The following is a 15,072-nucleotide window of genomic DNA, read 5'->3' as shown; positions in this document are numbered from 1 at the left end:
TTCCTGATCAGCAACCTCCGTGATGATTTGATCATCAAGACTAAGTAATATGGTAGAGTGTGCCTTCTCTTCCATAACTTCTAACTGCGAGTCAGTCGGTCCGTCTCCTGACTCCGAAGTAGTACTCTTTGGAGCCAACGGACGCCATATCTGCTGTTGTTTTTAACAGAGCCTTCATCTTAATTTGCCATAGCCCGAAACTATTTTTCCCGGTAAACTTCTCAATTCTTATTGTTGAATCTCCTGCCATTGTTATCTTCAAGAAACTCTCCAAGGATTGAACCTGAGCTCTGATACCAATTGTTGTGCGACAGCGGAAGCAAAGGTCGTAAACAAACAAGAAAACAATAAAGAAATTCAATGCAAACAATAAGAACAACACCAAGAATTTACGTGGTTCACTATCGATGTGATAGCTACGTCCACGGGCACCGAGATCGAATGATTTCATATAAACTGCAAAGATTACAAAGATGATTCTTGTATTTCTCAAGAACGGCTCTCACTCTGTCTCTCTTTTAACCCTAATACTGATATTAGGGAGGTTTTATATTAATCCCTAAAATAAAAGATACTTGGGCAAAAAGATAACATAAAAGATAACTTTAAATCGTAAAATCCGCGTCTCCGCATTTTTCCTTCTCCGCCCGGTCAGACCGGGCAAGGTCTGCCCGATCGGGCGCGAGAAGAAAACTCCATACGAATGCTTCAACGTATCCAACCCCCACCGCCCGGTCAGACCGGGCAAGGTCTGCCCGATCGGGCGAAGGCTCGCCGGTCGGGCGAAGGCTCGCCCGGTCGGGCGCGAGAGCAGCTTCTTCAACGAATTTGCCAGGCACCTCTTCTTCTTCCGCCCGGTCAGACCGGGCAATGTCCGCCCGATCGGGCGGACAAAGCTACGAAGTACGAGTCACCTAATATACTTATCAACAAATGGAGAGATGTCAAGCCCTTAGAATTCGTGGATCCAACGATAAGAAACTCGTGTTCATTTAACGAAGTCTTGAGATGCATGCACCTTGGTTTGTTATGCGTTCAAGAGGCTGTGGATGAAAGACCAACAATGGCAAGGGCAATGCTGTTGCTGGATGTTCACTCCACAGTTACTCCTCCTGTGCCGAAAGAGTCGGCCTTCTTTATTAGGAGCACAACTGGATCGAACAGTTTTAAAAAAAAGGCGTTGATTCAGATCAATCAACCAGAAAATCTGTCCCTATATCTATGAATAATGATGACTCTGTCACTGAAGTTGAACCTAGATAGACATGAGTGATTAGAGATGACGAACATATATACTTGAGCATCGATCATTATTCTACGCTTACCAAGCATCAAGGTGAGGTGAAATCTACTTTTTATCTCATAAATATTGATGTTTGTACTGTACCATTATTATATATGTCTAATTGCTTATGTTGATGTTTTTATTGTATTGTTATTGTATACAAGCATAGCTTAAGTTACAATGTAACAAACTCCCTCCATTTCGTGATAATCATAACACTAGACATTGTACACAATTTTTGGATAAAATTAGGGTGAAAACCAAAGTGGAATGTAATAATTTCATTTGCATTTTAAAAGTAAACGAACTTAGTTTGTCACTATCCTATTAGTACTCTTACACGAAGTATATGTTGTAGTAGTTGGACCATCTTAATAATTGCCAACTGAGGGTAAGATCAATGCGCATATTGTGCTTCGTATGTTATTAAGCTTTCATTCGATAATCGATAATACACCAGGCCAGGACCACCGCATCGTACATGATTATTCTTATTATAAAAAACTCCTTTATAAAATGTTAGATTTTTTTGTCAACAATTACCTTTTAAGTTACCACTTTAGCAAGCAATTACATTTTACGAACAACTACCTATTAAATTACCACTTTTACATTATATTTAAGTGAAATTTGAAATGCTCTCTGAAATGCTCTCTGCGAAACCCATCCTTGTGAGGGAAACCCTTCTCAAGGTTCCTCCCAAAAGGAAAACGACCAAGGTTCCTCCCAAGAGGAAAATGACCAATTTGCTCGCTCCACTAAAAAATACAAACGCAAGATCACCCATCTCATATTCAATAGAGATTCACCTCAACCTCAACAGCCTGTTCATCCAATCAATCAGTCTAAGCAGCCTAATTCAATGTCATATAGGGATATGGTGAGACAAGACCAGATGCAGGGGAACCTTCTCCATCAATCTGATACCCTTAATGATGATGATGATGATTATTCTGATGATGATGAAGCACCTGAGGGGGTGATAGACGATCCTCGATGCCCGGTCATTCTACTCACTAAGGAGGAGAAAATGAGAATTAGGAAGCCCTGGAAACACACACTCATCATCAAGATGTTTAATAGAAAAATTGGCTATATGGCTTTGATGAAGAGATTGAAGAAAAAATGGGAACTCAAAGGTGGTTTGATACTAACGGATATTGGATATGATTATTTTATAGCCAGATTTTCTATTGTAGATGATTATAATCATGTGTTAACACAAGGGCCTTGGATGCTTGATGATAACTATCTCACTATTAGGAAATGGGTTCCAAATTTCATTCCTGATGATGCGCCTTTAAGGTTTCTGACTGCTTGGGTGCGTAATCCCCAACCTCTCTGTGGAATACTTTGACAAAGAATTTCTTCTCAAGGTTGGTAATAAAATTGGGAAGGTTGTTAGGATTGACAACAACACAGCTATGGCTCAAAGAAGTCAATTCACAAGGCTAAGTATAGAATTTGGATCTCTCTAAACCGCTTCTTTCTAAATTCTGGCTTAAAGGAAAGGTATTGAGAGTGCAATATGAAGGTCTGAGATTGATATGCTTCAACTGTGGCAAAATTGGTCACCAATCTGATAAGTGTCCTGCTGTCTGTGACAAAGAGTTAAATGGTGAAGCTGAGATGGATTTTAATCCTACTAATATCCCACTTGCTCCAAGAATTGAAGAAGAATATTATGGTTCCTGGATGATAGTGAAAAAACCACCACCAAGGAAGCGGAATCTGAGGCCGGAAAAAACAGCAGGACGGGCTCAAGCAACCCCAGCAGCCCGTCAAATTAAACCCAGGCCCAGCTAAGCCCATGGAGAGTCATAAGGCAAGTCAACAGGGATCAAGATTTGCAGCATTAGGGGAGATTAATCAGGAATAGAACAAGGAAATAGTTGATCTTGATGGATTTTTGGAGACTAATAATTCAATTCCGAGTATTTTTTGAAACAGTTAACTTGGCAAAATCTTCGCAAGAAAAGATTGTTATGGGAAATTTGGAGAATAATATCCCTTTCAAGTTGGGATCCCATTCCGATAATCATGGCCAAAAGATTGATTCAACAAAAAAGGAAAAAGATACAAAAAAACAGAATATTCAAAATAAATTTATCCTAAATGATATAACTAATATTTCCTCAAAAGATTCTACCCCACCTCATATTGAAGCTATTAAAACTCCCACCCCTATGATTACTATCCAAGCAAACACAGTAGCCACCCTAAGCCAACCCAAGCTAGCCTCGAAGACCCTCTGACTAAGTCACACAACACTCCCTCTGTAAGCCATGTCTCTGCTACACCCCTTTCCAATAATCCTACAGATCCCTCCAGACAAGATCATTTCCTGTGACAGACTTGATGGAGGACCCATAACTTTGGTAATTGCAGACCCCCTGACTCACCAACTAGAGGTGGAGATACATTAATGATCTGTGACGAAACCAAATGATGCCAGAGTTGTTGGTGACACTTCAAGTTGCCAATTTGACATTAAACGAACGTTGCAACTGCTTTTTGATGCACATAATGCCAGTTTCCCTAACTCAATTATGTCTATGAATAATCACAACCTTAACACTACCTCTCTCCCTATCACTTGGTATGATATGGAACACACAAGGTACTGGAAGTCGAGAATTCATCAATGTATTGAAAGAAATTGTTAGAGTGAATAAACCATGTGTCCTTGCTCTTGTTGAGACACATATGGGAGGCGATCATGCTCAAAAAATAGCTTCTATTCTCAATTACAATGGCCACACGAGAGTGGATGCTCAAGGATATAGCGGAGGCATTTGGATTTACTGGAAGCCGGAATTGGTGAAAGTGGATCCAATTACCAAACATAATCAGTATATCACAATGATGATCACTAGAGTAGGTGAAATTCCGTGGTACTTCACTGCTATCTACGCTAGTCCTGACCCTTCAAAGAGGAGTGAATTATGGTATGAATTTAGGAAATTTGCTGATAATAACAACCAGCCTTGGCTACTTGCTGGTGATTTTAATGAGACAAGATACTCTTGGGAAAGAAATTCAAGCTGCCCTGAAACCTCCAGAAGGAGTGAAAGATTTAATGCGTGGGTTGATGACACCCAACTCCTCGAACTAGAATTCTCGGGCCCTTCTCACACTTGGCTAGGGGAAATTCATATGATACATATCAAAGTGCAAGGCTTGACAGGGCTTTGTGTAAACTCAGAATGGGGTTTACGGTTTGATCTGGCAAGAGTAAAACATTTTGCCAGCGCTGCAATCAGACCATACCCCTCTATTCATATCTCCCAATGGTTTCTCCCCTCTCTTCGAATATTAGCAAGCCCTTTCGCTTTCAAGCAGCATGGCTGACACATGAAAAAGTTCGAAGAATTTATCAAAGAAAAGTGGAGCCCCAATGATCCTTTAGTGCCTCTGCTCAAATCTTTTGCTGAAAACCTTCAAGAGTGGAATAAAAATGTTTTTCACTAACATTTTCAGAGAAAAAAGATCTCTCATGGCCCGTATCAAAGGCATCCAGACTTCTCTGTCTAGACAACTCCAGCTTGATTAAAATGGAAGCAAGACTAAGACGTGACCTTGATCAAGTGCTTCAGCAAGAGGAGTTGCTTTGGTACCAGAAAAGCTCGCGTGGATTGGTTAGCTGACGGGGACCGCAACACCACCTTCTTTCATTTAAGTACAGTGGTGAAAAGATGGAGGAACAAGATTGTCGCAGTTAAGGATGAAAACAACCAATGGATACATGATAAGGAAGAGGTGAAGAACCTAATTGTGAATTATTTTCGAAATCTCTTCACTGATGATGGTGTCCATGGGGAGTATAACATCCCTACAGGAATGTGTTCACCATTTTCAAGCTCGGATTTAGACAAATTGAGCAGACCTTACTCTAAATGTGATATTGATTATGTGATCCAGAATATGGGTTCCCTTAAAGCGCCGGGTCGGATGGATTCCAAGCTTTATTTTATCAGAAAAATTGGGAATTAGTAGCCCCGAATGTCTATTCAATGGTGTTCTCTGTTCTTGAGGGTAAAGGTCTTCTAGATTCTGCAAATGACACCTTCCTAGTCTTAATTCCTAAGTCAGACAACCCTGAACTTCCCTCTCAATTTCGGCCTATAGGCCTTTGTAATGTCACATACAAGATCATTACAAAGGCTATAGTTAACCGAGTAAAAAGTCTGCTCCCTAAGGTTATCTCTTGTTCCCAAACAAGTTTTGTTCCCGGAAGGCAAATTACAGACAACATCGTGATAGTGCAGGAAGTAATCCACACCATGAAGAGAAAGCAAGGTGGGAAAGGTTACATGGCTCTGAAAATCGACTTTGAAAAAGCCTACGATAGACTCAAGTGGAGTTTCATTCGAGATACTCTGATTGTAATGAATTTCCCCCGGCTCATGACTGAAGTTATTATGGAGTGTGTGACATCACCTTCTATGAGAGTGCTTTGGAATGGCGAAAAAACCAAAGCCTTTAAACCTATAAGGGGCATACGTCAAGGAGATCCGCTCTCACCCTATCTATTTGTGCTTTGTATGGAGAGATTAAATCAAACCATTGAAGAGGCAGTTCTTTGTGATAGGTGGAAACCAATTTTCGCAAGCAGAGGAGGTCCCAGCCTTTCCAATTTATTCTTTGCGGACGACATAATGTTATTTGCGGAGGCTTCAATTGAGCAGGCAATAGTTATTCGTGACTGCCTAGATCGATTTTGTGCAGCCTCGGGAGAAAAGGTCAGTCTTCAAAAGTCTCGAGTGTATTATTCCAAGAATGTATCACAAGAAAATATTGAAGCAATTAGTGAAGCTTTGGGAATGAAGGCTACTGAAGATCTTGGCACGTATCTTGGAATGCCAACCTTTACTTCTAGAGTCACCAAGGAGACATTTGCGCACTTATGCGAGAAAATAGATAGAAGGCTCTCAGGGTGGAAGGCGAAATATCTGTCTATGGCTGGGAGAATTACATTGACAAAATCTACTGTCATAACTCTTGCAAATTATTCGATTCAAACCGCGAAAATCCCGATATCAATCTGTGACACAATTGATAAAAAAGCTCGTAGATTTTTATGGGGAGGCAACGAAGACAAAGCAAAAATTCACCTTATAGCCTGGGATACTGTTCAACTGCCAAGATGCAAGGGTGGCTTGGGAATCAGGTCTGCAAGTCAATCTAATTCAGCCTTTCTCACAAAGCTTGGTTAGAGAGTGATCGCGGAGCCAACTGCTTTATGGTCTCGTGTAATTCGTGCAAAATACTGCAAAGGTCGGTGTGATATTGATATGTTCACACCAACCTCTAGCATGTCCAACGTGTGGCGTGGTATAGTTGACAACGCGCACTTGATCAAGAAAGGATCGATGGTGGCTATTGGGAATGGTTGTCGAACATTATTTTGGGATCTCTGCTGGGTGACTGACTCACCTTTAAGGGAATTGGTAATCCTACCCATCCCAAGCTTAATTGAAGGAGCTACTGTCAGTGAGCTGTGGGACAAAAATACAGGGTGGTTGTGGGATGAATTTGCTCATTTATTATCTTCCGAGGTCCTAAAATTAATAGCTTCGCACAAGATAGCTGATAGTCCAGATGTTGAAGATGTTCGCTTCTAGAAAGGCTCAAGTTCGAGGAAGTTCTCAATCAAGCAAGCTATGGTATTATTGAAAGATGAGGATATGATTCCAAAGCACCATAAATGGGATCTAGCGTGGACTGTGAAAGCTCAGCAAAGAGTAAGGGTATTTATTTGGTTAACTCTTCACAATCGTGTTCTTTGCAACGCCAACAGACTTAGGCGTGGTCTCACTAATGATCCAAGATGTACCAGATGTGATGGGAACTTAGATGAAACCTTGTTGCACACTCTGAGAGATTGCCCTGCAGCTGCTGCTATATGGAGAAGCGTGGGAAGTTCTGCAAATCACCCTTCCTTTTGGGCTGGAAACCTTGAACAGTGGCTGATTCGTAATCTGGATGCTAGTAATATAATTTTTGATGATAAATGGTCCTCGTGTTTTGCAATAACTCTATGGTGGCAATGGAGGTGGAGAAACTCCTTGGTTTTTGGCAGAGGAACTGATATCCCACATCATACAGGGGAGTTCATTCTAGGCCAAGTAGAGGATGTTTGGAATGCATTTCATGATCCCAATCGCATTATCTCTTTGAGTTCAGGTGTGCAGCAACCTAGGAAGGAAATTTTGGTGAGATGGAAAGCTCCTAATGCTGGCTGGACAGTGTTGAACACTGATGGTGCTTCTAAGGGCACCCCTGGACTAGCAGGGGGTGGTGGCATTTTGAGAGATGATAACGGGGCAGTCGTGGGGGGTTTCACAGCTAGCTTTGGTATTTGCTCTGCATACAGAGCAGAGTTACTTGTAGTTGAACTAGGACTGGAATTAGCTATGAGGAAAAGGATCAGCAAACTTGAGCTTCAAATGGACAATCAAGCCTGTATAGAAGCATTGAAGAATCCAGACATCCAAGGTGGAGAGTGTGTCCATGTTCTTAATAAATGTCGTTTCCTGTTAAATTGTTCTAGTTGGTCAGTTCGAGTCGTACATTGTTATAGGGAGGGGAATAAAGTAGCGGATAAGCTAGCTAATTTAGGGGTTATCCAAAGTGAGAAAGTGGCCTTCTTTGATGTTGCACCATCGGAGATTTGTGCTCTTCTAAATGAGGATATCATAGGAGTGGCTTTGCCACGTTTAATTTCTTAGTTTTCGTTTTTGTTTGTACGGGTTTATTACCTCTTTTGCACCAAAAAAAAAATTAAAAAAAAAAAATAAAAAAAATTACCACTTTTACGGGTAGCACTAACAGTTGAGAGATTTTAAAACTAGTGTTAACTTTTTTTTTTTTTTTTTTTTTGGGTGAAGTTAACTATTTGTTTATAGAATCTCTCTCTCTTTTTCCCTATGAATAATTATTTTTATATTTTTTTAACTCTCGTATTATGTGGCTTAATTAATCATTAAATAAGTCAATAATCACTTAAAAACTCAGGGAAAAAAAACGTTCTTTGTATAATCAGTTTTAATTTGAAGTCATTTTTGTTCGATCTTATTTATTTAATCACTTGCAAGTTACAAGTCATGGACTATATAAATTTCATTATATGATTTATATCTGACCAATTCTTTGATTCAAGACTATTCAACTACGAATAAGTTAACATTAAATTTGTTATATATTTTGTACAAACGTACGGTCTTCATGTCTTTTGCATCATTCTAACTGAATAACTATTTTTGTAATCACTTTGGATTCCTTACCTGCAAGTAATTGACTATCTTATTTATATAACCAGTTTTAATTTTAAGTCATTTGTTCATTCTATTCTGATCAAGTCATTTGTTCAATGTAATCTGATTTTTTTAATTAAATTACTTGCAAACTACGAGTACAAGTTATGGACTATATATAATTTATATACAGATAATGATCAATTATAAACTCTGTTTTCAAATGAAATGTCATCAGTTAACAAAAATATATGTCGATATCAATAATTAATACATGGCGTGCACAATACATTGGTTATCTTACACTACATTGCGCGTCAAAGATCATTTTCAATGATGTATCGATATGCTTGGTTGAATTCCTATCAATTCAACTATAAAGTAATTTGATCGTTTGCATCTGCTTTAGCTTGAAACCGTGCAAATCAGGAGCACAACAATGGCAACTTCTTACAATACAATACGAGTACTCGAAACCTTTATATTGTTCTGCTGTTTTTGTAGTCTTGTAAGCAGCGACAGCAGAGATTCATTCATTGCTAGACAAATCAGCAACAGTGTGGGTTGTTCGAGTACTGGAAATGCTAGCGATGCCTTCAGAAACAATGTAAATCTTCTTCTATCTGATTTCATCGAACATTCCTCTGCTAACAACTACTACAACACTAGCATCGGCGACAGCTCTGATCGAGTTTATGGCTACTACATGTGTCGAGCTGATGTTGACCTCAAAACTTGTAGCAGTTGCATACTTAACGGTACACAATCTGTTATGGAATCAACCTGTATAGAGCATGAAGACGTGATTCTCTTCTCGCAGTTGTGCATCTTTCGATACACAAACTACAGTACATATGGCATGTTCGAGGGTGCACTATCAGGGTCCGATCATATTGACGCAAATGTATCGAACTACCAGCAGTTTAATCGAACATTGTCATCGACGTTGAAAAATCTTATCAACGAGACTGCTTTTGGAAGCGAAAACAATGGATCTAGATTGCGTTTCGCTACCATAGAAGCCCGTGTAACAGAAGATGAGACAATCTATAGCTTGGCTCAATGCACACCTGATATAGCCGGCGTAAATTGTAGTCGATGTTTACAAATTGGAGTCTCTGACTTCAGCCGCTCTGCTAATCTATCTCCAGCTGCTTATACTTTAAAGAACAAATGTTACATCAGATATGATAATGTCTCTTTCTATGATTTCGGAGACTCGAATGTCAATGCAGGTGTTGTTTTAAGACCATCAAATTCTCTATTCGTCTACTCTGCTGTATTCCTGTTTGTATTGATGAACTTTCTTGTGCTTTGCTAGGCCTTGGACCGATTTATTTTTGTTGAAGTATCATGTACTATATTATTAATTTATGATACATAATTTTGTAATGTGGCTGTGTATCTAATTTGCTATTATTTGATACTTCAATTAAATTCTTATGGTTTGATGATAAGCTAGATTAATTTTTGCATCAAGAAAAGTTGTCAGCTGATTCAGTTCTTATACGATACAGTTTTCGATTTTAAGGTAGAGGCTTTTAGTCCTCCACTCCCTCCATATGTTACATTCAAACTCTTGTAATAGTTCATCCTATAATCACGAAAAGCAATGAGAACATTTCTTATACCGACTCATTAACCATATCAGCCTATTTCACCAGCCACGTGGAGACCTACTTCCGGCCATGTGAACATCCACCGGCCATTTGACAAGATAGCTACGTCGGCTGACACATGGCACTAGGTTGGGGGTTTATATAAATAGCCAAGCATAATGGAATATTATCAAGTATCAAGCTTGCTAAAGTCAATGATCTAGCATGTATCCTAGAACTTTCCTTTCTTGAAATATTACTTTGTTCTTCGAGTTGACTTTCTGCTTTTATAAGAATTAAAACTATTTTGATCTTAGTGCATCCATGGGATATACAATAACACTCTTTTGCATCACAATTTTATGCTTAGTTGACAAATTGGCACTGTGTTTCGATGATGAATTGAGTAATTAATTCTAGCTTTTGCTACAACTATGATACCGATCCTACCAATAAGCTCAATAATCCCACCATTTTAAACTACCAAAATAATGTTCAATCACTTCATTCTATCTGCCTTTGTAGCTAAGTCCTCCTTGTCGCACCCACCCGAGAGTTTCTTCAAGACCAATGTAGGTGAAGTTTCCGAAAGGGCTTATGGTTCGTATCTTTGTCGAGGTGATCTTAGTGCTAAAACATGTAGCAATTGCTTAGAGAAGGTAAGACAAGCTGTCTCGGATTATCGCATTGATTATGTCGCTTATGAACATTATTACTACCCATAGTGTATTGTGTACAACGTGGATTTGAAGTGCATAGTACACTATGCAAATAGCTCGAAACCGTCCATCAACACAACTATCGTCAGTGAAGAATCCTCGGATTACTTGAATAATCACCCACTTTACAACATGACATTGTCAAATAACATACAAGAACTCATCAGAGAAGCTGCCTATGGCAACTGGACCAAGTTTAATTTCGAGACCAAGACCATCGATGTAACGGGATCCGATGAGAAAATTAACATACTTGTTCAATGCACGCCTGATATATCTGCTATGAACTGCAGCAGCTGCTTAAGTGATTTGTACTATAGTCTTCGGCCTGACGGTGTAGGTGGAGGAATTTTCAGTTCTCATTGTTTGCTCAAGGACAATAATCAGCCTTTTTTTCGAACCAAAAAATAGTAATGAGACTAATAATAACGCTATCTTAAGTAATGCTTACCGTAGTTTTATGTCTAGTTATTTTCATTTGTACCTAATGTTGGTCTTGTTATTGACTATGTAAATATAACATTGTTTTCCACATTTATATATAAATCTCAATCATATTAACTTTTTTTGGCTCCACAATACCAATTGTAACGTCTTTGTTTATGAAAACAAGTTCATTATAAAAAGTGGAAATCGCGTACTTAAACAATAATGAAATCAATTTTCCTTTGCTTTCTTATCTAATTTTTACGTCTTCTAATATTTTGAATAGCATTGTATCATTAGTCAGAAGATTTGGCATTAATCAATTAGTACTCTTATAATAGTTGGAGTAGTTGGACCATCTTAATCATTGCCGGCAATGGACTTGACTAACGATAAGATCAATGCAAATTGCTAATAATAAATCTTAATTTAATCAATTTGCTATTAAGCTTTCAATAATACACCAGGACCACCGCGTTTTATATATAATAAGTTCTTTCTTTCTTAAGTACTCACATAAAAAATTGAGCATGTAAAGCAACTAGGCCAAGCAACACTATGAAACCGATAAACTCTTCCTCGTTTTGATCTTCATCATAATGTTTTCATTCTACAATCGCGATACTAGTGCTGAAGATTTACACAGCTTTAATAGAGTATGTTACGGAATTTCCACAACCAGTAATAGTTCCACATACAACAACTTCAAAACAAATGTCTACTCACTTATCTCCATGCTTGCATCTAAGTCATCTTCATCGCCGAGCATTTTCTACAACACGTCTTCTGCTGCTGAAATTTATCCAAGGGCTTATGGATCTTACTTATGCCGTGGTGATCTAAAGAACAAGTTTGTCAAAAATGCGTTTCTGATGTAACCGGATTCCTCTCACGAGCAGACATCACCAACTCAGATTGTTATGGCACGGAGTCTACTATAACGATCCACAATGTATTGTACACTACGCAAACAGATCCACATTCGATGTGTACGAAAAGGGTAGATCACTTGATAGTGATTCGATAGGTGAGAAGGTTACTGACTACAATAACTACAACGAGAAATTATCGAGCACAATTCAAGGACTCATTAGAGAAGCCGAGTTGGGCAATTGGACACAACCTAATTTCGAGACAAGGGTAGTAGACGTAAAAGGATCTAATGATGAGAAATTTATGTACTTGTTCAATGCACGCCTGATATAACCGCGTCGAATTGTAGTAATTGTTTAGGGGAATTATACTCGAGACTTCCTCATTGTTGCAATGGCACTCAAGGTGGATACGTTGCGTATGGTAATTGTTTGATCAAGTATAATAATCAATCTTTCTTTGGGAGAGCCTACCATAGTTTTTTGCCTAAATTGTGGCATGTTACATTGGTCTTGATAGTGACTTTGTACATTGTATTTATGGAATGTTAGTTCTTCAAGATTCAAATAGATAAATAAATAATTGGTCAATGTATGTTCGTTACTTATAGATGACAAATTTTTTTATTTTTTTTTAATGGTAGTTAAACTATAGTACTTTGTAGTTTGTACTGTATATTTATAAATTGGACTGACATTAATCAATACTTTTTTAATACGGCTCCCTTAATTTCTTGGTTAGCACAACTAAGCAAGCAGGATATCCACATGTACGTATATAAACCACATACTTCGTATTTCTTGATTCTGCGTTTAGTATATCCTGTTAAAATAAATTATACATACGATGACGATATAGAGGTGATCATGGGTTAGATGGGAGTATATCGAAGAAAGATAAGCCAAGTCAATATTTAAAAATGGATGGAAAAAGCATTATGGGCCGTAAATAACACTTATTAAAACATGTACTAGTACAAAGTTCTCAAATTTTGAACTCGGACTAGCTAGAAAACCTGATCCAACAATCCTATCCAAAACCCGAAGTTTATAAAGTTGTAAACAATTTTTATGCTCGTATTGTTCAAAATCAGTGTTCGGCTGTATCTAGCTAGGACTACTACATTACGGGGTTTTTTTTTTTTTACCATGCATCAATCATGTCCCTTCATGGTAAAAATTAGTAATTAAAAAAAAGAATTATAAATCTTTATTTCAGCAATATGGGTCAATGATATTGGAGTATTTGATAAAAATAAAAATAAGTTAAGGTGAATATGAGTCAATGCAACAATTAAAAAACTACTCCTTCCGTCCCAAAAAGAACGACCCGTTTGGGCTGATTACGCCGGTATTAAGGAAGTTAAGTAAAAAGAAGTAAAGTATATTGGAAAGATAAATTTACATGGGGTTTGTAAAAAAATAGAGAGCGAAAGTAATAAAATAATGAAAAATCAAATTTTTATATGGAAAGCGAATTTTGCACAAATATTGTTGCAAATTAGTGGTGTTTTAATGCAAATGGGTCATTCTTTTTGGGACAAAGTTTTGGCCAAATGGGTCGTTCTTTTTGGGACGGAGGGAGTAATATAATTTAGACCAAATCAAGCTAAACAAAATTGTGATCAACAAACCAATTAAAAAAAATAATAATAATAAAGTGAAGTTAAAAAAAAAATGGTCTTTTTTATCACTTCCCAAATTCATTCCTTCTTTTTATTTCCAACTTTCCATTTTAAGGAAGACCCAAAAAATATTGAACATGCTACGTAATCATTGACTAAATTAGCATTAAATTTCACATTAATTAATTATAATTTACGATCCGATCTAATAAATACAAGAGTACTATAAAATAAGCATAACTTAAATTACAGGAAACTAGCAACTTGTGATTTAAAAGATTTGTACACCGTATATCACATGCAAAAATCTTCTTATGTCCAATACTATGAACCTTCCATTCAATCTCTACAAAATCCTCTGTTTTTTTCTAGTTGACTTTCCTCCTTAAACAACCAAAACCCAAGTTCAAATTGAACAACCATGGCATGTTCAATAAACTCTCTTCTCTTCCTTGTAACAATTATTGTTACATGCTCATGTATCAATATGACCTTTGGTGTCGAGGAAGTCGATTTCGATGGTGTTGGTAGAGTTTGCTATGGAAACTCAACGACTAACGATTCCACAAGTCAAGAATATCAAAACAATGTTAAATTACTTCTATCGGTGCTTGTTTCGGAGTCTTCTTCATTGCATCCACCAATGACTTTTATTAGTACGTCGGTAGGCAGGGTTGCGGAGAGGGCTTACGGTTCCTACCTTTGTCGAGGGGATCTAAGCGTAAGGCAATGTCACAATTGTTTAGTAAACTTGACAAATTTTATGTCGGATTTAAAGACTGACAATTCGGATTGTATTGGATTTGGCAGTTTTCTTTGGTGCATGGTACATTACTCAAATAGCTCAAATTTTCGGCATATCAAGAGGGGCTTGTGTTTAGCTATAATTCAATTGGAAAAAATGTGTCCAACTATGAGCAATACAATGAGACGTTGTCTAACACGATGCAAGGACTCGTTACAGAAGCTAGTTATGGTAATTGGACCAAGGCTAATTTCGCGACTAGGTCTGTTGAGGTAACGGGGTCTCATGAGAAAATCTTTGCACTGGTTCAATGCGCGGCTGATTTATCTCCCTTGAATTGCAGTAAATGCTTAGGAGAATTGTATTCTTATATTCCAGATTGTTGCAATGGTTCTCAAGGTGGAATTCTTGTTCATGCTAATTGTTTGATGAAGTACAATAATCAGTCTTTCTTCGGTTTAGCTAGTCATAGTTTTATGCCAAGTTATATTCATGTGATATTTCTCTTGTTATTTACTATGCACTTCACAATTATGTGAACTTGCA

At 37.8% G+C, this 15,072-nt stretch overlaps 3 protein-coding genes across 3 annotated transcripts; all 3 read left to right on the top strand.

Moving 5' to 3' along the window:
- The first annotated feature begins 3,886 nt into the window (after positions 1 to 3,886).
- Positions 3,887 to 5,278, top strand: LOC110685852. The gene is made up of 2 exons (XM_021862391.1): positions 3,887 to 4,503; positions 4,882 to 5,278. Exons 1-2 carry the CDS (start codon positions 3,887 to 3,889, stop codon positions 5,276 to 5,278), a joined length of 1,014 nt encoding a protein of 337 aa, XP_021718083.1.
- A 3,702-nt stretch (positions 5,279 to 8,980) lies between these two features.
- Positions 8,981 to 10,864, top strand: LOC110685826 (cysteine-rich repeat secretory protein 4-like). The gene is made up of 3 exons (XM_021862358.1): positions 8,981 to 9,828; positions 10,457 to 10,545; positions 10,665 to 10,864. Exons 1-3 carry the CDS (start codon positions 8,981 to 8,983, stop codon positions 10,862 to 10,864), a joined length of 1,137 nt encoding a protein of 378 aa, XP_021718050.1.
- A 1,019-nt stretch (positions 10,865 to 11,883) lies between these two features.
- LOC110685817 (cysteine-rich repeat secretory protein 38-like) lies at positions 11,884 to 15,020 on the top strand (the record flags this gene model as incomplete). The annotated part of the gene is made up of 3 exons (XM_021862348.1): positions 11,884 to 12,158; positions 12,259 to 12,424; positions 14,625 to 15,020. Coding segments are annotated over exons 1-3 (837 nt in total), but the record flags the coding sequence as incomplete, so codon positions are not given.
- Positions 15,021 to 15,072: the final 52 nt, after the last annotated feature.

Source organism: Chenopodium quinoa, unplaced genomic scaffold (genome assembly GCF_001683475.1).
Source record: "Chenopodium quinoa cultivar QQ74 unplaced genomic scaffold, ASM168347v1, whole genome shotgun sequence".
Classification (NCBI taxonomy): domain Eukaryota; kingdom Viridiplantae; phylum Streptophyta; class Magnoliopsida; order Caryophyllales; family Amaranthaceae; genus Chenopodium; species Chenopodium quinoa.
The sequence above is the reverse complement of the archived record's forward strand: the minus strand, read 5'-3'. Positions and strand labels throughout refer to the sequence as shown.